At 46.9% G+C, this 24,061-nt stretch overlaps 1 protein-coding gene across 1 annotated transcript in view; it reads right to left on the bottom strand.

Moving 5' to 3' along the window:
- The window catches only part of LOC126278587 (lipase 3-like), a 331,171-nt gene extending 325,451 nt beyond the window's left edge, over window positions 1-5,720 (bottom strand). Inside the window, exon 1 of the mRNA XM_049978799.1 lies at window positions 5,478-5,720. Within this exon, the coding sequence (XP_049834756.1) occupies window positions 5,478-5,567 (90 nt within the window). The 5' untranslated portion in view covers window positions 5,568-5,720. The remainder of the gene's footprint in view (window positions 1-5,477) is intronic.
- Window positions 5,721-24,061: the final 18,341 nt, after the last annotated feature.

Genomic DNA, 24,061 nt, shown 5'->3' with positions numbered 1-24,061 from the left:
ACCGCAACGGTCGCGCGGTTCCATACTGAAGCGCCTAGAGCAGCTCGGCCACCCCGGCCGGCCATAGAACATGAAACTAAGTAAATAAGTAATACTTAGTGACAGTGAAGGGCCTTTTGTATGGAATGAACAGTTTTCTGAGCACCGAATAGGGATTAAAATAAAACCAAAGAATCTGTTGAGGGTTAGCAAAAGTAAGACTAGCGACGAACTTAAATTTGAAATTAAGGATCACGCACTAGACGTAATTCCTAGCTGGAAGTATAACCTTTCATGACCCAAGAAACAAGGGGGACATTGGCAGTACACTTGCACAGGTATAGTTGCATTACTGGCTTCAAACTGAGAAACAGATTTCTGAGAATGATCATCTTGAGCAAATGACTCTGTATGGAAACGAATTTTGGATCGTGGGAAGTAAAAAGCTAGAAGACACTCGAAGCGTTCGAGGCGTGGTCCTACAGAATTTTTAAGTGACTCGTAAAATAAAAATCTCGAAATGTGCGAGCAGGACTCACTCTCCGCGGGTTCCGCAAAAACTTTATTATGTATTTAGAAAGTTCATACGTCCCGCGAATCGAGAATTTTAACAATTTTTGCGTGTTTTTGACACCGATACTGGCAACATATCAAAATATATGACATGAATGACCTTATATTTTGATTCCATTAATGTAGAAACTTAAATTTTTACATCGCAGAGGGACTGTGGACTTCAATATGAGACATAAATTTCATTTCAACTGGATACTCGTACTCTTTCCTGGGAGAAATGAGTCTCAACAGACAGATAGATAGTCAGATAACACGAAAATAAATATTTTTTCGTGCGACAATTACAAATTGACAGTTTTCGGGTTATGGCTCCCACACACTCCACACTAAAAAAGGCGGACATGTTACAGAAGGCCGTCGGTCGCCCGGTACGGCTCTCCCTCAAACACGTGTGCACGCCCTGTACGGCGGTTCTCGCCTATGGAAACATTGTCTCTGCTATAGTGAAGAACCAATCCAGATACTTTTTTATTTCGGTAGCCCGCCATCCTGTATCATCTTTGATATCATATTAGCCATTCGTCCTTCATCGGCTATCGTCGCGTGTTCAACAGTCACTTTAGACCCTGCGCACTACAAAATTCAGTACACGCCTGTCTGTAACAGACTGTGTACGCTTGCGCCGTACACGAGTAAGCCGCACCGCTAATTGAAAGAAAGCACAGGTCACAGCCGTCTCCAAGGAAGGTAACAGAAGTGATGCACAGAACTACTGTCCAATATCCCTGACATTCATTTATTGTGGACTCTTGGAACATATTCTGAGTTCGAACCTAATAATGTACCTCAAATAGAATTTACCTCCACCATGCCAGCCAACATGGGTTCATTACACAACGATCTTATGAATTGAACTCTTAATTTTCCTACGAGTAATGTTAAAAGCCATGGATGGAGGTAACCCCCTAATTGCAGTATTTCTTCACATCCGAAAAGCGTTTGATTGAGTTCCATACTTACGCTTATTGTCAAAAGCACAGTCGTTGGACTGTCAAGAAAAATTTGTGACTGGACTGAGGATTTCTTGATACGAAGGACGTAGCATGTTATGTTGGATGGAAAGTCGTCGACATATGCAGACGTAGTTTTAGCAGTGGCCCAAGGAATTCTGTTGGGACCCTTGCTGTAGGTGATGAATATTAACGATCTTGCAGACAATATTAATAGTATCCTCAGACTTCTTTGCAGAAGATGCAGTTATCTATAGTGAAGAACTGTCTATAGTGAAGAAGTTGCGCAAATATTGAGTCATGCCTTGATAAGATTTCAGACTGTTACATAGATGGGGAACTTTTTGTAAATGTTGAGAAATGTAAAACTGTGAACTTAAGACGACGAAAAAAATGTACTGTCCTATGAGTACAATACCAGTCAGTTACAGTAGGAATCTATCAACTGATGTAAACACTTGGGTGTAACAATTTGCAGGGACATGAAGCGGAACTATGACATGGGCTGAGTCCTTGGTAAAGTAGGTGCCAGATTTTGGTTTATTGTTACAACGCTAGGGGCATGCAATCAGTTAACAAAGGAGACTGGTAAAAAACCATTCGTCTGATACATCCTAGAATAGAGCTCAAGTGTGTGGGACCCGTACCAAATAGGACTAACAGGGGATATTGAACGGATACGAAGGAGGACAGCACGAACTTTCGCAGTTTTGTTTGACCCGTGGAAGAGTGTTACGGTGAAGCTGAAGAAACTGGTCAGACTTCTGAAGATAGACTGTCCCTTGATAAGACACTTTGAAGATTTCTAGAACCAGCTTCTAATGAAGAATCTAGGAATATACTATACGCTCCTGTGTATTGGCCCAACAGGGATCGTGAAGAGAAGATTAGACTAGTTACAGCAAGCAAGGAGGCGTTTGAACAGTAATTGTACTCTGGCTCCATACGTGAGCCGGTCGGAGTGGCCGAGTGGTTCTAGGCGCTTCAGTCTGGAACGGCGCGACCGTTACGGTCGCAGGTTCGAATCCTGCCTCGAGCATGGATGTGTGTGATGTCCTTAGGTTAGTTAGGTTTAATTAGTTCGAAGTTCTAGGGGACTGATGACCTCAGATGTTAAGTTTCATAGTGCGCAGAGCCATTTGCACCATTTTTCCTACGTGAGTGGAACGGCAGAAAGTGCTAACAACTGGTGCAATAGCACGTATCCTCTGCCATAAATTCCACAGTGGTTTGGAGAGTGGAGACGTAGATTCGGACGTCAGACACGGCTCGCCTTCAAGTGCGACAACCGTTCCCGCGCATTTTGATCGCTCAGATTATAATAGCGGACGAAATGTCTTATGTAGCTCTTGACAGCGCGTGATAAGAAACTTGCAAGATATTGTTGAACAAAATCCGATTAGAAACGCATTCATTGGTGTTGAGGTACGACGTATCCCATAAACCGATAAAATTTTGGTGACTGGGTTAATAAAATGTAGAGGAAGTTACGATAATGTACACACTCCCCCCCCCCCCCCCCCCCCCCCGGTTCATGCCTCCCGCCATCGAGTAGAATACAACGCAGAAAGATTTCATACAACCATGTCAAACTGTGAAAAAAGTCCTTATTTGGGATGTTGTTCTTCCTCGCTAGTCTCATTGGCCTGAATGTCGGTTATGTCGTCAAATCGGTGATCCCCATATGTATTTTTGCGCTTTTTCCTTCCGTAGAAGGTTCGGATTGATAGCGTCAAGTGTTGGCAACCGCGATGGTTTTTCGCAGATAAGAATAGTCCTTGTTTTGCGTCTGAACCAAGCCGCGGTAGACGTCCATGTATCTTTGTTTTTGTCCGGGAGTCAAGGTATCTGAGAAAAACCTTGAATGCACTTTTCTGTTCTTCAGGTCCTCACTCTATACCAATTAGTGTCCTTTCGGGGTATGCTGATGCAATAGCTCCATACTCAACAATCATATACAACAGCTCGCTCAACGGAAGATCCGTAACCAAAGACTTGAAAGTAGTACAAGTCACACCAATATTTAAGAAAGGTAGTGGGAGTAATTGACTAAATCATAGACTCATATCATTAACGTCAATATGCAGCAGGACTCTGGAACATACATTGTGTTGGAACATTATGAGATACCTTGAAGATAACGGCCTATTGACACACAGTCTACAGGAATTTAGAAAACATCGTTATTGTGAAACACAACTAGCTCTTCACTCACGCGAAGTGTTGAGTAATATTGACAAGGGATTTCAAATCGATTCGCTATTTCGATATTTCCACAAGGCTTTTGACACTGATCCACACAAGCGGCTTGTAGTGAGATTGCGTGTTCATGGAATGTCGTCTTAGTTATGTGACTGGATTCGTGATTTCCTGTAAGAGAGGTCACAGTTCGTAGTAATTGACGGAAAGTCATCGAGTAAAACACAAGTGATTTCCGGCGTTCCCCAACGTAGTGTTAGGCACCGTTTGCTGTTCCTCATGTATATATAAACTATATAGCAGACAATCTGAGCAACTGTCTTAGGTAGCTTGTAGATGATGCTGTCGTTTATCGTCTAGTTAAATCATCGGAAGATCAAAACAAATTGCAAAACGCTTTAGAAGAGACATCTGTATGGTGCGAAAGTTGTCAATTGACCCTAAATAACGAAAGTGTGAGGTACAAAAATGGTTCAAATGGCTTTGAGCAGTATGCGACTTAACTTCTAAGGTCATCAGTCGCCTAGAACTTAGAAATAATTAAACCTAGCTAACCTAAGGACATCACACACATCCATGCCCGAGGCAGGAATCGAACCTGTGGCCGTAGCGGTCGCTCGGCTCCAGACTGTAGCGCCTAGAACAGCATGGCCACTCCGGCCGGCGAAATTGTGAGGTCATCAACTTGAATACTAAAAGGAATCCATCTAACATCGGTTACACGATAAATCAGACAAATTTAAAGGCTGTAAATTCAACTGAATACGTAGGAATTACAGTTACGAATAACTTTACGAATAACTTAAACTGGAAAGAACATATAGGAAATGTTGTGGGGAGGGCTAACCAAAGACTGCGTTTCATTGGCAGGACACTTGGGAAATGTAACAGATGTAACAAACAGACTGCCTGCACAACGATTGTCCGTCCTCTTTTAGAATACTGCTGAGGGGTGTGGGATCCGTAGCAGATACGATTGACGGAGTACATCGGAAAAATTCAAAGAAGGGCAGCACTTAATGTATTACAGCGAAATAGGGGAGAGAGCTTGTCACTGGCACGGTACAGGATTTGGGGTGGACATCATCGTTGGAGCGGAATCATCTCGAGAAATTTCAATCACCAACTTGTTCCTTCGAATGTGAAAACATTTTGTTGGCGCCGATCTACATAGAGCGATACGATCATTACAATAAAATATGGGAAGTCAGAGCTCGCACGGGTTTTTGCCGCATGCTGTTCGAGATTGGAGTAATAGAGAGTTATTGTGAAAGTGGTCCGAGGAACGCTCTGTCAGGCACTTGGGTGTTTTGGGGAGTATCCATGCCTATGTAGAAGCCTTTCAGGAGGGTGCCTTAAATATTTGATTTAGAGACGTTGTTAGAGCGGCATTTGTGACGCAATACTACGGCAGCACGTCCACTGCTAAACACTGCCTGCTTACAACAGGCTGGCCGAGCGGTTCTAGGCGCTTCAGTCTGGAACCGTGGGAGTGCTACGGTCGCAGGTTGGAATCCTGCGTCGGGCATGGATGTGTGTGATGTTCTTAGGTTATTTAGGTTTATGTCGTTCTAAGTTCTAGGGGAATGATGACCTCAGATGTTAAGTCCCATAGTGCTCAGAGCCGTTCACAACAGGCTGTTGTTAGTTCAAGCTGCAACCATAGTTACTGCGTTGACGTCGCCGGTACGCAAGGAATAAAACATTCTCGTAACGTTATGGGCGGACGACGTAAAATGTAGCGAAACAGCGTGCAGATAGTTGGTCACTTACCGGAGACAGGAACGAGCCGTGAGTTCCGGCAGCTGCGAAGACGAGCGCGGCCGTGGCTAGCGGCAGCAGGAGCCGCAGCTGCAGCTGCATGGCTGTGAGAGCGAAGAGCGTGAAACGCTGGTGCGGTTCTTCTCGGGCGCGGAGGCGAGGCGGCGCCTCGGCATGGCGAGGCGATGCGACGCAGCCAGCAGGCGGACTGGAGGCCGGCAAAGCGAGCAGCGTGGCCGCGCCTCCGCCACTACCGCTGTGCCACTGCCTCCACCACTGTGCGGCGCGACAGCCGAGGCCGCCGACCCGCCAGAAAGAGGTTGATTGCCGCGTGGCGGCGGCGGCTGCGGCCGGCCTCGCTTTTCGTACTGCTGGCCCGCCCGCTTTCTTCCTGTCGCGCGGTACGCCCGCCTAACACTTGCCGAGCGAGCGACCAGCTAAAGCGGTCGTGCGGGCAACAGAATGACCCCTTGCGGCTTTTCCTATCGGCAGGATTACTATTCATTCAGTGAAAACAATTTACTCATTCGGATGTACACACATGCTCATAAATTAAGGTTAAAATGGTTCAAATGGCTCTGAGCACTATGGGACTTAACATCTGAGGTCATCAGTCCCGTAGAACTTAGAACTACTTAAACCTGACTAAGGACATCACACACATCCATGCCCGAGGCAGGATTCGAACCTGCGACCGTAGCGGTCGCGCGATTCCGGACTGAAGCGCCTAGAACCGCTCGGCCTCAAGGCTGGCCTAAATGAAGGATAATGCTGATACATGGTGAAACTACGCTCCGGTGGGCGGTTTGGAGGGTTTAAATCACCTCGGGGTATGACCATGCGGTGCATTTGATCTGCAGTCGTCGCACGGTGGCGCTGGCAGCAGTCCACATATGCAGAGGTGTGTTGGTGCATGTCAGAGTACGGTGCAGCGAGTAAGTGTGTTGAAGTTTTCAGACGTACTAAAGGTGACTGTGTGTTTAAAATGGCTCAAAGAACACATATTGATAATGTTATGAGGGGTAGAATAGTAGGGCCACTGGAGGCTTATCAAACACAGCAGGTCGTAGTATGGACCCTCCATGTGCCACAAAGTGTGAACTGAGGATTATGGAAACGATTTCAGCAGACAGCAAACGTTTCCAGGCGCTACAGTACGGGACGTCCACAGTGTACAACACCGCAAGAATATCGATATCTCATCATCAGCGCACGTAGACGGCCTTGCTCGGGACCTTACCGCATCCACTGGAACAGTTCTCTCCAGACACACAGTCTACATACAATTCAACAGACTTGGTTTATTCGCCCGGAGACCTGCGAGGGGCATTCCACTGACCCCTGGTCGCAGGAGATCCCGTAAAGCGTGGTGTCAAAAACACAGTATATGGTCACATGGTCATTGGAACAGTGGTGCCACGTTATGTTCACGGACTGGTCCCGGTATAGTCGGAACAGTGATTCTCGCGGGGTTTTCATCTGGCGTGAACATGGAACCAGATACCAAACCGTTAATGTCCTTGAAAGGGACCTGTATGAAGGTCGTGGTTTGATGGTGTGGCGTGGCACTACGATTGGTGCACGTACACCCCTGCATGTCTTTGACAGAGGAACTGCAACAGGTCAGGTGTATCAGGACACCATTTTGCACCCGTATGCCCGACTTTTCAGGGGTGCAGTGGGTCCCACCTTCCTCCTGATGGATGATAACGCACGGTCCCACCGAGTTGTCATCGTGGAGGAGTACCTTTAAACAGAAGATATCCGGTGAATCGAGTGGCCTGCCTATTATCCAGACCTATACCCCATTGAGCAAGTCTGGGATACTCTCGGTCGACGTATCGCTGCACGTCTTCAAACCCGTACGATACTTCAGTAGCTCCGACAGGCACTGGTGATAGAATGGGAGGCTACACCCCAGCAACTGCTCAACAGTCTGATCCAGAGTGTGCTAATCCGTTGAGCGGCCTGTGTACGTGTGCATGGTGATCATGTCCCATATTGATGTCGGGAGGAAACAGTGGCGTTTTGTAGCACATGTGTTTCGGGACGGTGTTCTCAACGTATAACCAATTCTGTGGATTTAGAGATCTGTGTCGTGTGTTCCCTATGAGCCTATGATATTAGCGACGTTGTGTGGTATTCTGCAGTTGTCCTTAATTTATGAGCATGAGTGTAGTTTTGGTTGAATTATTCAATCACTCTTTTGAGTAAAACATCAGTATGGCAGCAAAGGAATGAAACGAATAGAGTCCGTCAGTTGGACATTCCATTAAGACTCCTGACAGAAACCAGTCTCTTGAGACAACCGAAAGAAAACAGTCTATCCAGTCGGCTGAAGTTTTATGAAGCCGTAGGATTATTATAGGTTCACTTCTTTCTCGTGAAACCAGTCTGCGGGAGCAACCGAATGAACACAGCGACGCAGCCCGGCGCATCCAGTTCTGAATCAAAAAATTCGATTCTTTCGCTATTGCTATCGCCTGACGTCAGCGTTTTTCCCGTTTAGGCACTTACTTTTAATTTAGCATCAATAAGTAGCCTCTAGTTCCGTTTTCGTCCATATTTATCAAGAGGCGTTTTCTCAGCAGTAATTTCTGTTTTTATATATACAGACTGAAGCTGTGAGCGAAAATTTGTACCAAGGCCGGGATTCGAACCCATGTCCCATGCTTAACAGGCAAGTGTGTTAGCCACTAAGTCACCTTGGCACAGAGGTCGACACAACTGCACGGATCACCCTGGCACACCTCCCTCCTCGATCTAAATTCTCACTACCGCCCGAGCGTACTTTAAATTACCCCCTACAATCGAACGTAGGCGAAGCTGTCCATGTTCTGGAACAGTACCTCAGCATCTAAAGTAAATGGAGGATCCAACCTGAACACCCCAAAAATTATGCAAATGACACCAAGTGAGGTGGCGCAGTCGTCAGCACACTGGAATCGCGTTCAGCACTACGACGGTTTAAACCTGCGCCCGGCCATCCTGATTTATGTTTTCTGTTATTTCGCTAAATCGCTTCAAGCAGTCTACTGACTGGTTTGATGCGTCCCGCCACGAATTCCTTTCCTGTGATAACCTCTTCATCTCAGAGTAGCACTTGCAACCTACGTCCTCAATTATTTGCTTGACGTATTCCAATCTCTGTCTTCCTCTACAGTTTTTGCCCTCTACAGCTCCCTCTAGTACCATGGAAATCATTCCCTCATGTCTTAGCAGATGTCCTATCATCCTGTCCCTTCTCCTTATCAGTGTTTTCCAAATATTCCTTTCCTCTCCGATTCTGCGTAGAACCTCTTCATTCCTTACATTACAGGCCACCTAATTTTCAACATTCGTCTATAGCACCACATCTCAAATGCTTCGATTCTCTCCTGTTCCGGTTTTCCCACAGTCCATGTTTCACTACCATACAATGCTGTACTCCAGACGTACACCCTCAGAAATTTCTTCCTCAAATTGAGGCCGGTATTTGATATTAGTAGACTTCTCTTGGCCAGAAATGCCTTTTTTGCCATAGCGAGTCTGCTTTTGATGTCCTCCTTGCTCCGTCCGTCATTGGTTATTTTACTGCCTAGGAGGCAGAATTCCTTAACTTCATTGACTTCGTGACCATCAATTCTGATGTTAAATTTCTCGCTGTTCTCATTCCTACTACTTCTCATTACCTTCGTCTTTCTCCGATTTACTCTCAAACCATACTGTGTACTCATTAGACTGTTCATTCCGTTCAGCAGATCATTTAATTCTTCTTCACTTTCACTCAGGATAGCAATGTCATCAGCGAATCGTATCATTGATATCCTTTCACCTTGTATTTTAATTCCACTCCTGAACCTTCCTTTTATTTCCATCATTGCTTCCTCGATGTACAGATTGAAGAGTAGGGGCGAAAGGCTATAGCCTTGTCTTACTCCCTTCTTAATACGAGCACTTCGTTCTTGATCGTCCACTCTTATTATTCCCTCTTGGTTGTTGTATATATTGTATATGATTCGTCTCTCCCTATAGCTTACCCCTACTTTTTTTCAGAATCTTGAACAGCTTGCACCATTTTATATTGTCGAACGCTTTTTCCAGAAAGGTTACTAGTCTCATACAGATATGATCATATGTACATAGACTTAAGCGGCGAGTAAAATTTGTACCAAGGATTAGTGGCTGAGGCACCTGCCTAGTTAGCAGAAAACCCGAGTTCGTACAAATTTTCACTCGCCGCTTCAGTCCGTATCATTTAGTCATGTCGAAGTTGTGTCATTTCATTAGTAATCCCTGTGTCTGGATCAGAATGCCAAAACGCTCAGTGGCGAGGGATTACAAGAAATCATATGACTGGATAAAAAGCAATCCTAAAGACTAATTTAATGCGATATACATTACCTGCAAGGATGATTCATATTAAGAAACGCTATGAATTAAAGAAATCCAAAGAAAATTAACGAATTATGACAAATATTTCTCGCAAAAGAATACTTCCGACGAACGACAGTACAGGGTGTACATAAAGCCCGGAAGCACTTTCAATTATTTATTGCACAAGAACCAAACATTGTATAGACATCATTTATATGTCATTTTGAAGAGAAACACTGAAAGGTTTCTGTTTTTTTTTTTTTTCACGTATACCGCCGCAGCGTAATTTGGTAATTTGCTGATAGTCAGCGCAAGTCGCAAACATGGCGAGTTCAGGTGCGAAGCGAGCGTTCTTCATGTTGGAGATCGACAAAAACATGTGAGTTACAGCTATTCAACGGATGTTTAGAACCAAGTACGGTAAGAAGCCACGAAAACGGAAGGTCATTTACCATTGCCACAACAAATCCTTTACGACGGGTTGCTTGTGCCCGGCAAATAAAAGCGGGCGTCCTAGTGTAAGTGAATGTGGGGCGCGTGCGAGGGACATTCGTAAGAAGTCCAAAATAATCGATGCGTCGCGCATCCCGTGAACTCGAAATGGCTCCAATGACAGTGTGGAAAGTCCTGCGACAGAATCTGTCTATGAAACCAAATTCAAATTGGAGCTAGTGCTGACGCTCGATGACGACGACAAAGAGAAGAGCTTTGAGTTTTGTTCGCGGTTGCAACAATTAAATGAGGATGGCGATGGCATTGAAGATCGCTTAATTTTAGCGACTAAGCCACTTTTCAGACTAACGAGAAAGTGAACAGGCATAATTCTAGAAACGTGCATACAAAACATCCACATTAATGCATTGAATTTGAGCGTGATCCCCAAAGGTAAATATCTTTTGTGCCTTGTCACGTCGAAAAACGTACCGGCCATTCTTCTTTGCCGTCACTGGATATTCCTACTTGGACATGTTGATGCCTCAAATGCAATCGGACTCTCCGTTCATCTTTCAGCAGGATGGGTCTCCACCCAATTTTCATCGTGAACTTCGTAGGTACGTGAACACGGAGCAGCCGCATCGGAAGGGAACAGCTGTTTCATGAAATGGCCACCCCGATCACCAGATCTCACTCCGTGTGACTTTTGTCCCTGGGGACACATTAAAGAACTGGTGCATGTACCGCCTCTACCACGTGGTGTAGCAGAGCTCCGGGAGAGAATACGGGAAGCGACTGCCACAGTCGACGTTGCCATGCTAGGACGGGTATGGCAAGAATTCGATTACCGTATTGACGTCTGCTGGGGGGGTTACTCGTGGTTCGATAACGAATGTTCGTAAAAAAAAAGGCAGAGTTTCTCTTCAGAATGCAATATGTATGGCATTTGTACAACGTTTAGGTCTTGTGCAATAAATAAGTGCAAGTGTATCCGGACTTGATATACACCCTGTATATATTCAAAATCCAATCCAATACGTCACCTGGCAATGAAGAAATTGTGTCCTGTATATTCCTGTTCATCTCTGCATTTACTGAAACGGAATTATATGTGACAGGAGAAGACTGGTAGAAACAGAGGCAAAAAGCGGCAATAAATTTTACAAAAATAGTAATTTCTCATTCATATGCACATACATTTACAATGTAGCACGAATTATTAACAATTTAAAGCCAACCACGAATCCATGTTTAATACCAGACCTACGAAACATTCATATTTAGTTAAATCCATATAAATAAAAACGTAAATATTCGTTTGTTCAAACACTTAAATCTCCGAAAGTTCTTCAGTCACTTCTTTAAAATTCTGAGGCAACGTTTCATTAGAATATGCCCGTGTTTTTATATACGTTGTATCCTTTCCCAATATATAAATATGTGTATATATGTAATACAGGGTGAGTCACCAAACATTACCGCTGGATATATTTCTAAACCACATCAAATACTGACGAATCGATTACATAGACCGAACGTGAGGAGAGGGGCAAGTGTAATTGGTTCATACAAACCATAAAAAATGCACGGAAGTATGTTTTCTAACACTAACCTATGTTTTTTTTAAATGGAACCACGTTAGGTTTGTTAGCACATCTGAAAATCTAAACAAATACGTAATCAGTGCTGTTTTTTGCATTGTAAAACGTTAATTACATCCCGAGATATTGTAACCTAAAGTTGACGCTTGAGTGCCACTCCTCCGCTGTTTGATCGTGTGTATCGGAGAGCACCGTATTACGTAGGGATCCAAAGGGAACGGTGATGGACCGTAGGTACAGAAGACACTGGAACAGCACATTACGTCCATATGCTAACACCTTTTTATTGGTCTTTTCCCTGACGCACATGTACATTACCATGAGGGGTGAGGTACACGTACACACGTGGTTTCCGTTTTCAATTACGGAGTAGAATAGAGTGTGCCCTGACATGTCAGGCCAATAGATGTTCAATGTGGTGCCCATCATTTGCTGCACACAATTGCAATCTCTGGGGTAATGAATGTCGTACACGCCGCAGTACATCTGGTGTGATGTCGTCGCAGGCTGTCACAATACGTTGTTTCATATCCTCTGGGGTTGTAGGCACATCACGGTACACATTCTCCTTTAACGTACCCCACAGCCCCACAGAAAGAAGTCCAGAGGTGTAAGATCAGGTGAACGGGCTGGCCAATTTATGCGTCCTCCACGTCCTATGAAACGCCCGTCGAACATCTTGTCAAGGGTCAGCCTAGTGTTAATTGCGGAATGTGCAGGTGCACCATCATGCTGATACCATATACGTCGACGCGTTTCCAGTGGGACATTTTCGAGCAACGTTGGCAGATCATTCTGTAGAAACGCGATGTATGTTGCAGCTGTTTGGGCCCCTGCTATGACGTGAGGACCAATGAGGTGGTCGCCAATGATTCCGCACCATACATTTACAGTCCACGGTCGGTGTCGCTCTACCTGTCTGAGCCACCGAGGATTGTCCACGGACCAGTAATGCATGTTCCGTAGATTCACTGCCCCGTGGTTTGTGAAACCCGCTTCATCGGTAAACAGATAGAACTGCAACGCATTCTCTGTTAATGACCATTGACAGAATTGCACTCGATGACTAAAGTCATCACCATGTAATTGCTGATGTAGCGACACATGAAACGGGTGAAAGCGGTGACGATGCAGTATGCGCATGACACTCACTCAGTCCACCGGCTCTCGCAATGTCCCGTGTACTCATGTGTGGGTTCATGGCAACAGCAGCTAACACACCAACTGCACCCGCTTCTCCTGTGACGGGCCTGTTACGGACCCGTTTGCGTGCTACGACCATAGCTGTTGCATACAGTTGGCGGTAGATGTTATGCAGTGTGCGGCACGTTGGATGCTCTCTGTCGGGTACCGTTCTGCATACACCCTGCAGGCTTCAGCTGCATTTCGTCGACTCTCGCCATAGATGAGTATCATCTCCGCCTTTTCAGAGTTCGAATACACCATGGTCACAGTTCCTACAACACTACTCAATCACAGACGTCTGGTAATACGGTGTATTACAGTTGGTCTGCGTGCGGAGACGAATGCTGAATACCAATAGCAGCAAGCACTACATGCGGACACTGCGACAGCTAGACCAAACCACAACAGTGCACTACAGCCACACTCGTAAACACGGTCGTCATCGTAAACGTGTCCCTGCAGATGCTGGTCGCCGACCGTGGCCCGTGTTTGTTACAACACGCAACTGAACGTCGGAGGTTTCAAGCGTCAACTTTAGGTTACAGTATCTCCGGATGTAATTAACATATTACAATTCGACAAACGGCACTGATTACGTATTTCAGATGTGCTAACAAAACTGACGTGATTCCATTTTAAAAAAAACTTCATGATCACTGTAATTAATGAAATCCTTACGTGGGTGCACGTAAGTCGTGTTCTCACGAAAATGCTCTACTTGTTTATTCCAGTTAAATCTACTGAAAAAACGGTTGCTTTAAAAAATTGAGACCACCTTTCATCCAATAGCTTTTCCTTTGAATGTCGTCTTCAGTACGGCAATCTATTCATTGTGATATCCTCTACAGTTTGAAAATAAGACTGGGATTGCCACAGTACTATATCAGTAGCCAGAACAGTCGCAGCTACAAGCTATCAGCCATTTGTCTTTCTGAAACAAAGAACCATGTGTTTGGAAACACAAAACCTTAACAGAGAGAAGAGAGATAATACCTTTTTGTTAGAGCCGTATTCGAACTGGCTTCTAGCTCATTCGAGATAAAGCACTTACTCCGGTTAGATAAGGATCGCTGTTGGACTGGAGCTTCGCGTTTAACCAGGTAGGAAGTGATCTGACGGTGACGCCTTCAAAGGGTGAACAAAAGCTGTTAAAACGAAGTCGGAAAACTCATTCAGACCTGCTCGTATTTTAAGAACTAAACCTACCTTCATATATGTTGTATAATGCTGCTGAGACAGTTCAGGAAGAAATGGAGACCTGTAGTGGGTTCGTCTATGCACGTCGCACCGGCATTCCCTACACTATATTTTGGTTGGCACATAGGGGTATTCTCCGATGCTATCCGTACAAAATCCGTCGGCATCATGAACTGTTACCTGGCGATTTAGTGAAGCGGAGGGCATTTGCGGTGTGGGCGTTTCAAAAGATGGCGGAAGATGACGATTGGTTGAGTAACGTGTTGTGCACCGACGAAGCTCATTTCACGCTCCGAGGGTCTGTCAACGCCCACAACTGCAGAACTTGGGCTACCGAAAATCCTATAACTGTCGTGAAAACTCCATTGCACGACGAGAAAGTCACGGTATGGGTTGGATTTACCACATCTACCGTTATCGCCCTTTTTTCTTCGAGGAAATGCGTAATTCCGTTTTTGTAACTGCTATCGTGACGGGTGAGAGGTACGCCGAAATGTTACAGAATCGCATTATTCCCAGCATGGCTGATAAACACCTGCTGGAACTTACGATGTTTATGCAGGATGGCGCTCCACCCCATAGTGCTAGATGCGTGAAAGATCTCTTGTGCGCATCGTTTGGTGATGATCGTGTGCTCAGCCGCTACTTTCGTCATGCTTGACCTCCCAGATCCACAGACCTCAGTCCGTGCGATTATTGGCTTTGGGGTTACCTGTAGTCGCAAGTGTAGCGTGATCGACCGACATCTCTAGGGATGCTGAAAGACGACATCCGACGCCAATGCCTCACCATAACTCCGGAATTGCTTTACAGTGCTGTTCACAACATTATTCGTCGACTACAGCTATTGTTGAGGAATGATGGTGGACATATTGAGCATTTCCTGTAAAGTACATCGTCTTTGCTTTGTCTTACTTTGTTATGCTAATTATTGCTATTCTGATCAGATGAAGCGCCATCTGTCGGACATTTTTTGAACTTGTGTATTTTTTTGGTTCTCATAAAACCCCATGTCGTTCCAAGCATGTGTGTCAATTTTTACCTCTCTATTTACATTATTCCGTGATTTCTTCAGTTTTCAAATTTATACCGACTTTTTGATCACCCGGTATTTGCGTATGTCATGCTAAACCAGTCCACCTCTGTCTTTGTGGGGGCGTTCGACTCGGACGTATACGGGTTCGAATCCTAGTGGTGCAAAATTTTCATTGACAGTATTTGGCTGGCAAAGGGAAGCATAGGGCTCCTGATCACCGGCCTTTCCGCCATTGTCCTAGATTAAGTTCCAAATCTCTCCGTAGTGTCTCATGAAGTGAGGTCACTTGCTACTGGTCCATCTGCCAGATGCGAACGTTAAGCTCGGCGGACAGTCATTCGCACGACACAGACACTTGGCACTTTCTGTCAGTGCCGAGGAAGGCGATGGTCAAATCATTCGCTCCAACTGCCCAGAACATTCTTCAAACTAGTCGCGAACAGTTGTGGTCCAGTGACATGGCACACGGACGTCCATAAAAAATCCATCGTCTAATGGCTGCACATGGTCTTCAAGTAGCCGAATATAACCGTTTCCAGTCAATGAAAGGTTCGGTTGGACCAAAAGACACAGTCCGTTCCATGTAAACACAGCCACAATATTATGGAGCCACTAAAAGGTTGAACAATACCTTGTTTACAAGTTGGGTCCATGGCTTCATGGGGTCTGTCCCACTTTCAAACTACACAATCAACTCTTAGCAACTGAAATCGGGACTTGTCTGACCACGCCACCGTTTTCCAGTCGTCTAAGGTCCCACCGATATGTAGTCCAGGAGAAGCCCTGCAGGCGATGTCAGGCTGTTAGCAAAAGAATTCGCATTGGCCGTCTGCTGCCATACCCCATTAACGCCCCAGGCTGCGTCAAACGGTCCAGACGAATACGTTCGTCGTACGTCCCACATTGATTTCTGCGGTTATTTCACACACTGTTGCTTGTCTGTTAGCACTGAAACTCTATTCAAATAACGCTGCTCTCGACCGTTAAGAGAAGGCCGTTAGCCACAGTGCTGTCCTTGGTTAGGGGTAATGCCTGTGTAGTATTCTCGGCACACTCTTGACACTATGGATCTCGGAATATTGTAATCCCCAACGGTTTACGAAATGGAATGTCGTACGTGTCTATCCAACTACCATTCCTCATTCAAAATACACTCCTGGAAATGAAAAAAAGAACACAATGACACCGGTGTGTCAGACCCACCATACTTGCTCCGGACACTGCGCGAGGGCTGTACAAGCAATGATCACACGCACGGCACAGCGGACACACCAGGAACCGCGGTCTTGGCCGTCGAATGGCGCTAGCTGCGCAGCATTTGTGCACCGCCGCCGTCAGTGTCAGCCAGTTTGCCATGTCATACGGAGCTCCATCGCAGTCTTTAACACTGGTAGCATGCGCGACAGCGTGGACGTGAACCGTATCTGCAGTTGACGGAGTTTGAGCGAGGGCGTATAGTGGGCATGCGGGAGGCCGGGTGGACGTACTGCCGAATTGCTCAACACGTGGGGCGTGAGGCCTCCACAGTACATCGATGTTGTCGCCAGTGGTCGGCGGAAGGTGCACGTGCCCGTCGACCTGGTACCGGACCGCAGCGACGCACGGATGCACGCCAAGACCGTAGGATCCTACGCAGTGCCGTAGGGGACCGCACCGCCACTTCCCAGCAAATTAGGGACACTGTTGCTCCTGGGGTATCGGCGAGGACCATTCGCAACCGTCTCCATGAAGCTGGGATACGGTCCCGCACACCGTTAGGCCGTCTTCCGCTCACGCCCCAACATCGTGCAGCCCGCCTCCAGTGGTGTCTCGACAGGCGTGAATGGAGGGACGAATGGGGACGTGTCGTCTTCAGCGATGAGAGTCGCTTCTGCCTTGGTGCCAATGATGGTCGTATGCGTGTTTGGCGCCGTGCAGGTGAGCGCCACAATCAGGACTGCATACGAACGAGGCACACAGGGCCAACACCCGGATCATGGTGTGGGGAGCGATCTCCTACACTGGCCGTACACTTCTGGTGATCGTCGAGGGGACACTGAATAGTGCACGGTACATCCAAACCGTCATCGAACCCATCGTTCTACCATTCCTAGACCGGCCAGGGAACTTGCTGTTCCAACAGGACAATGCACGTCCGCATGTATCCCGTGCCACCCAACGTGCTCTAGAAGGTGTAAGTCAACTACCCTGGCCAGCAAGATCTCCGGATCTGTCCCCCATTGAGCATGTTTGGGACTGGATGAAGCGTCGTCTCACGCGGTCTGCACGTCCAGCTCGAACGCTGGTCCAGCTGAGGCGCCAGGTGGAAATGGCATGGCAAGCCGTTCCACAGGACTACATCCAGCATCTGTACGATCGTCTCCATGGGAGAATAGCAGCCTGCATTGCTGCGAAAGGTGGATATACACTGTACTAGTGCCGACATTGTGCATGCTCTGTTGCCTGTGTCTATGTGCCTGTGGTTCTGTCAGTGTGATCATGTGATGTATCTGACCCCAGGAATGTGTCAATAAAGTTTCCCCTTCCTGGGACATGAATTCACGGTGTTCTTATTTCAATTTCCAGGAGTGTATGTTAATTGCCTTCGTGCGGCCATAATGACGTCGGAAAGCTTCTCTCATGAACGACCTGAGTACAAATTACAGCTCCACCAATGCACTGTCCTTTCGAAGTTTGTGTACGCGTTACTACCGCAATCTGCATATGTGAATATCGCTGTCCCGTCACTTATGTCACCTCAGTGTAATCGGTATTAATCGAAGCGAAAGTGGCTAGTTGTGCTCACATTCGAACATCCAACCATCGGAATTTCTCTGATGCTTGAATGGTATGTTGGGATAGTATTAAATATTAACAATGACAATTCTGCTCTTTTCTCCACAATCTGGAGTTGTCTCGTCTCGTACCTTCTACGACTCCGATTGTCGCTGCACTGGTGGCCAGTGTCTCAACAGGGATCCCCGGCGAGGAACCCTCTTCTAGACGGAAGCTTCGTCTAACCACTGATGCTGCCTGGGTAAACGTCCACCATAACATGCAGTCTGCTAATAAAGGCGAATTATCTCCTCGAACTTTCCCATATGACAATTTCAATCTCCCTTCTTTATATGACGCGTACTAACCACGTTTTGTGTTGTCGATGAGTTTGGATTTCGGGAACTTAAAGGCATGAGAGGGGCAGTTCTGACGTTACACTTGATAATTATGTAAAATGGTGCTAGAGTTTTGAAATTCTCGGGTAAATAGGTGTAAGGTGACGGTAAAGACGGGTAATACACAATGTGTACAAAAACCGGGAGGGGACAATGAGCATGTAGACAAAGAATGACGTGCACGGAACAAAAAGGGTGTAAGATACTCTTTCGGCCGTGCTATTCAGTCTGTACACCGAAGAAGCAATGGCAGAAAGTTTCAGGAGTGTCATTAAAATTCTAGGTGAATTTGTACCAAAGATCAGATTCGCTGTTGACATTGCTTTCCTTGGAAAATAAAAAAGTATTACAAATTCAACTGCAGGTGAACTGAAAGAGGGCGTCAGTAATGACGGGTAGCAGAAGTGAGATTAGTGACAAATTTAGCTTTAAAACTGGTGACGACGAGGTAGGTGAAATAAAAGAATCCTTCCGCTTTGGAAGCAAAATAACACCTGAAGGACGAAATAAACGAGTATAAAAAGCATACCAGGACAGACAAAGAGGACATTCCTGGCGAAAGACGTATGCTTCGATCGAATAGCGCATCTAATCTAAGGAAATACTTTTTGAGAATGTACGTTTGGGGCATAGCCTGGTTTGGACAGTAGCAAAACCGGAATAGAAGGGAATCGAAGGGTATGAGATGTGGTGGTTAAAGACTTGCTGGTTCCCATTTGGAGGGCAATACGGCACTGATTCTGCATGACATGCGTTAGACATGCTCTTGGTTCGTTTCTGGATGCGTTAAGCTCCAGATGTCTACACACAAGGCACGCATTTTCTGCATATTACAGGGTAGTGGCTTGTGTGCGCGGAACAGGTGAACGATAGTGTCCAAGATTTGTTCCATCGTGTTTAGACCGACGACAGCTTGAGTTCACTATCGCTTTCATGAAACCACTGAAGCGCCTTTCTGGCGTTGTGGTGCAGACAGCTTTCGTGCTGGAAGATGCCGTCGCCGTGGGGGAACACATCAAACACGAAGGGATACAGATGGTACGAAATAATGACATTGTTCGTATCTGTCACATTGCCTTTCATTACCACCACAGGTCCCGGGTCTGATGATGTATTCGGACACGACAATCAGCCTGGCGTAACAAGAAACGTCGTACTTCCGACAAGGGGATACATTTTTATTGATTCGCGGTTCAGTTTAGACGGTGAAGTGTCAACTGCGATAGTAACTGACGATGTTGTTGGGACAGCACGCAAACGCTGCTACTGCAGAGCCCCATGTTTAACACTGTGTTCTGAACGGTGTGCTGCGAAACACTAGTGCTTGCGTCAGCACTGTATTCTGTCCAGAGATCTGCCGCATATCGCCGTCCATCCTGCTTTACAGAGAGGGTAAGCCTGCGACCTCCACGTCCTGTGATGAGGCGTCGACACCCAACACCTTGTCGCCAACTCTTTGTTTCACCGTCCTTCAACCCTTTTATCCGACGTTCACGAGAGTTAAATACTAGCAGCGGACCAGCTTCGTCGTCTCTGAATTACTTATATCGGTGGATTTCTCCATTTGGTATCCGTATCGTCGCTAGAAAGGTTTGGCTCATCAGCGGATCTAGATGTACACTCATGCTCAGAAATTAAGGATAACTGCAGAATGTGATGCCACACAACGTAGCACTACACAAAACTGGCGCTAATAGCATAGGCACTTGGGGAACACACACGCCACAGATCTGTAAGTCCACAGTATTGGTGATAAGTTGAGAAAACGGTCCCGAAACACATATGCTACAAAACCCCACTGTTTCCTGTACATGTATCCTTACATCAATATGGGATATGATCACCATGCACATGTTCACAGGCTAGCACAATGGGTTGGATTACTCTGTATCAGGTGGGCGAGCAGCTGCTGGGGTATAGCCTCCCATTCTTGCACCAGTGCCTGTCGGGTTTGAAGACGTGCAGCGATACGTCGACCGAGAGTATCTCAGACGTGCTCAATGGGTTTTAGGTCTGGAGAACAGGCAGACCACTCCATTCGACTGATATCTTCTGTTTCAAGGTACTCCTCAACGATGCCAGCTCGGTGGGGCCGTGCGTTATCATCCATCAGGAGGAAGGTGGGACCCACTGCACCCCTGAAAAGGCGGACATACTGGTGCAAAATGACGTCCCGATACATCTCACCCCTTACAGTTCCCCTGTCAAAGACAGGCAGGGGTGTACGTGCACCAATCACAATCCTACCTTACACCATCAAACCACAACCTCCATACAGGTCCCTTTCAAGGACATTAAGGAGTTGTTATCTCGTTCCTGGTTAACGCTAGATGAAAATCCTGTGAGAATCACTGTTCAGACTATACCTGGACTCGTCCATGAACATAACCTGGGACCACTGTTCCAATGACCATGTGCTTGACACCAGGCTTTCCGGACTCTTCTGTGACCAGGGGTCAGTGGAATGCACCTTGCAGGTATTCGGGCGAATAAACCATGTCTGTTCAGTCGTCTGTAGACTGTGTGCCTGGAGACAACAGTTCCAGTGGCTGTAGTAAAGTCCCGAGCAAGGCTACCTGCAGTACTCCGTGCCATCTGCGAGTACTGATGGTGTGATATCTTTCTTCTTGTGGTGTTGTACACTGTGGACGTTCCGCACTGTAGGTCTGGACACGTTTCCTGTCTGCTGAAATTGTTGCCATAATCTTGAGATCTCACTTTGTGGCACACGGAAGGTCCATATGCTACGACCTCCTGTGTTTGACCAGCCTCCGGTCGCCTTGGTATCGTACCCCTCATAACATCATCAATATGCGTTCTTTGAGCCATTTTCAAGTCACAGTCACCATTAGTACGTCTGAAAACGTCTGCACACACACACGCTGCACAGTACTCTGACATGCACCAACAAACCTGTGTGTATGTGGACTGCTGCCAGCGCCACCGTGCGATAACCGCAGGTCAAATGCAACGCATGGTCATACCCCGAGGTGATTTAAACCCTCCAAACCTCCCACCGGAGCGTTGTTTCACCGTGTATCAGCATTACCCTTAATTTATAAGCATGAGTGTAGATACGAAGGTTGCCCACAAAGTAATGCACCACATTTTATTTTCTTAGGCGAAAACAATGCTACAAATGCGAAACGTTACGTATATATTATTTGTAATCTCCCGAGTGAGCGCGCCAAGTTTTCATCACTTCCGACAGATTGGGTTGCGGCAGGACAGTTTCAAAATGACATCTGTAGGTGATATATCTCACAAGTGACGTGCCATCGTTGAATTTCTTACTGCAGAGAAAGAAACTGTGGAGAACATTCACATACGATTGTGCAAAGTCTATGGAGCGTCTGCTGTAGACAGAAATACATATAGTCACTGGGCACGGAGGGCGGAGCTCCAGGATTTGCAGCGGTCGGGGAGACCATCCACTGCTATCACGCCTCACATGTTGCAGCAAGGTGACGGCGTCATTCGCGAGGACAGACGCATTACGACTCGGCGGTTGGCGCTGCATCTGTCAACCAGCGAAAGAAGTGTGGATGCAATTATCCGCACTCTTGGCTATTCAAAAGTGTGTGCAACATGGGTCCCGTGATGTCTAACTGTGGACCACAAATCACAAAGAAAAAACATTGGTATTGATTTGTCGCCACCTTTTGAAGCTGAGGAGGAAGGCTTCTTGTCGCTGATTATGACAGGTGATGAAACATGGGTTCACCATTTTGAACCCGAAACAAAACGACGGTGGATGGAATGGCGCCATTCCCACTCCCCGCAGAAGAAAAAAATTCAAAGCAACTGCTTCCACGGGCACCGTGTTCTGGAACTGTGAAGGTGTGCTTCTCATTGATGTGGTGCCAAGAGGCGGGACCATTAATTCAGAAGCATATGTCAACACATTAACAAAACTCACGACGCTCTTCCAGCGACTTCGGCGCCACAGTAACCCAGGAGATGTTTTGCTGCAACAAGATAAAGCTCGAACCCACACAAGTCTGAGGACTGCTGAACACATCGCAAAACAGGGTTGGACAGTGAGCCGTGGCGCCATTGAGTTAGTAAACTGTTCTGCCTGGCGCCACTGGCTCAGGTGTAATATCGACTATCCCTTTTGCGGCACCAGCGCTAGTATCTATGAGGAAGAATTAGTATTAGAAGGTTCTTGCTTGCTGATATATATATATATATATATATATATATATATATATATATATATATATATATATATATACTCCTGGAAATTGAAATACGAAAACCGTGAATTCATTGTCCCAGGAAGGGGAAACTTTATTCACACATTCCTGGCGTCAGATACATCACATGATCACACTGACAGAACCACAGGCACATAGACACAGGCAACAGAGCATGCACAATGTCGACACTAGTACAGTGTATATCCACCTTTCGCAGCAATGCAGGCTGTTATTCTCCCATGGAGACGATTGTAGAGATGCTGAATGTAGTCCTGTGGAACGGCTTGCCATGCCATTTCCACCTGGCGCCTCAGTTGGACCAGCGTTCGTGCTGGACATGCAGACCGCGTGAGACGACGCTTCATCCAGTCCCAAACATGCTCAATGGGGGACAGATCCGGAGATCTTGCTGGCCAGGGTAGCTGACTTACACCTTCTAGAGCACGTTGGGTGGCACGGGATACATGCGGACGTGCATTGTCCTGTTGGAACAGCAAGTTCCCTTGCCGGACCAGGAATGGTAGAACGATGGGTTCGATGACGGTTTGGATGTACCGTGCACTATTCAGTGTCCCCTCGACGATCACCAGAGGTGTACGGCCAGTGTAGGAGATCGCTCCCTACACCATGATGGCGAGTGTTGGCCCTGTGTGCCTCGGTCGTATACAGTCCTGACTGTGGCGCTCACTTGCACGGCGCCAAACACGCATACGACCATCATTGGCACCAAGGTAGAAGCGACTCTCATCGCTAAAGACGACACGTCTCCATTCGTCCCTCCATTCACGCCTGTCGCGACACCACTGGAGGCGGGCTGCACGATGTTGGGACGTGAGCGGAAGGCGGCCTAACTGTGTGCTGGACCGTAGCCCAGCTTCATGGAGACGGTTGCGAATGGTCCTCGCCGATACCTCAGGAGCAACAGTGTCCCTAATTTGCTGGGAAGTGGCGATGCGGTCCCCTACGGCACTGCGTAGGATCCTACGTTCTTGGCGAGCATCCGTGCGTCGCTGCGGTCCGGTCCCAGGTCGACGGGCACGTGCACCTTCCGCCGACCACTGGCGACAACAACGATGTACTGTGGAGACCTCACGCCCCACGTGTTGAGCAATTCGGCGGTACGTCCACCCGGCCTCCCGCATGCCCACTATACGCCCTCGCTCAAAGTCCGTCAACTGCTCATACGGTTCACGTCCACGCTGTCGCGGCATGCTACCAGTGTTAAAGACTGCGATGGAGCTCCGTGTGCCACGGCAAACTGGCTGACACTGACGGCGGCGGTGCACAAATGCTGTGGAGCTAGCGCCATTAGACGGCCAACACCGCGGTTCCTGGTGTGTCCGCTGTGCCGTGCGTGTGATCATTGCTTGTACAGCCCTCTCGCAGTGCCCGGAGCAAGTATGGTGGGTCTGACACACCGGTGTCAATGTGT

This window comes from Schistocerca gregaria, chromosome 6, assembly GCF_023897955.1.
Source record: "Schistocerca gregaria isolate iqSchGreg1 chromosome 6, iqSchGreg1.2, whole genome shotgun sequence".
Taxonomy (NCBI): Eukaryota; Metazoa; Arthropoda; class Insecta; order Orthoptera; family Acrididae; genus Schistocerca; species Schistocerca gregaria.
This window is presented reverse-complemented; position numbering and strand designations above follow the sequence as displayed.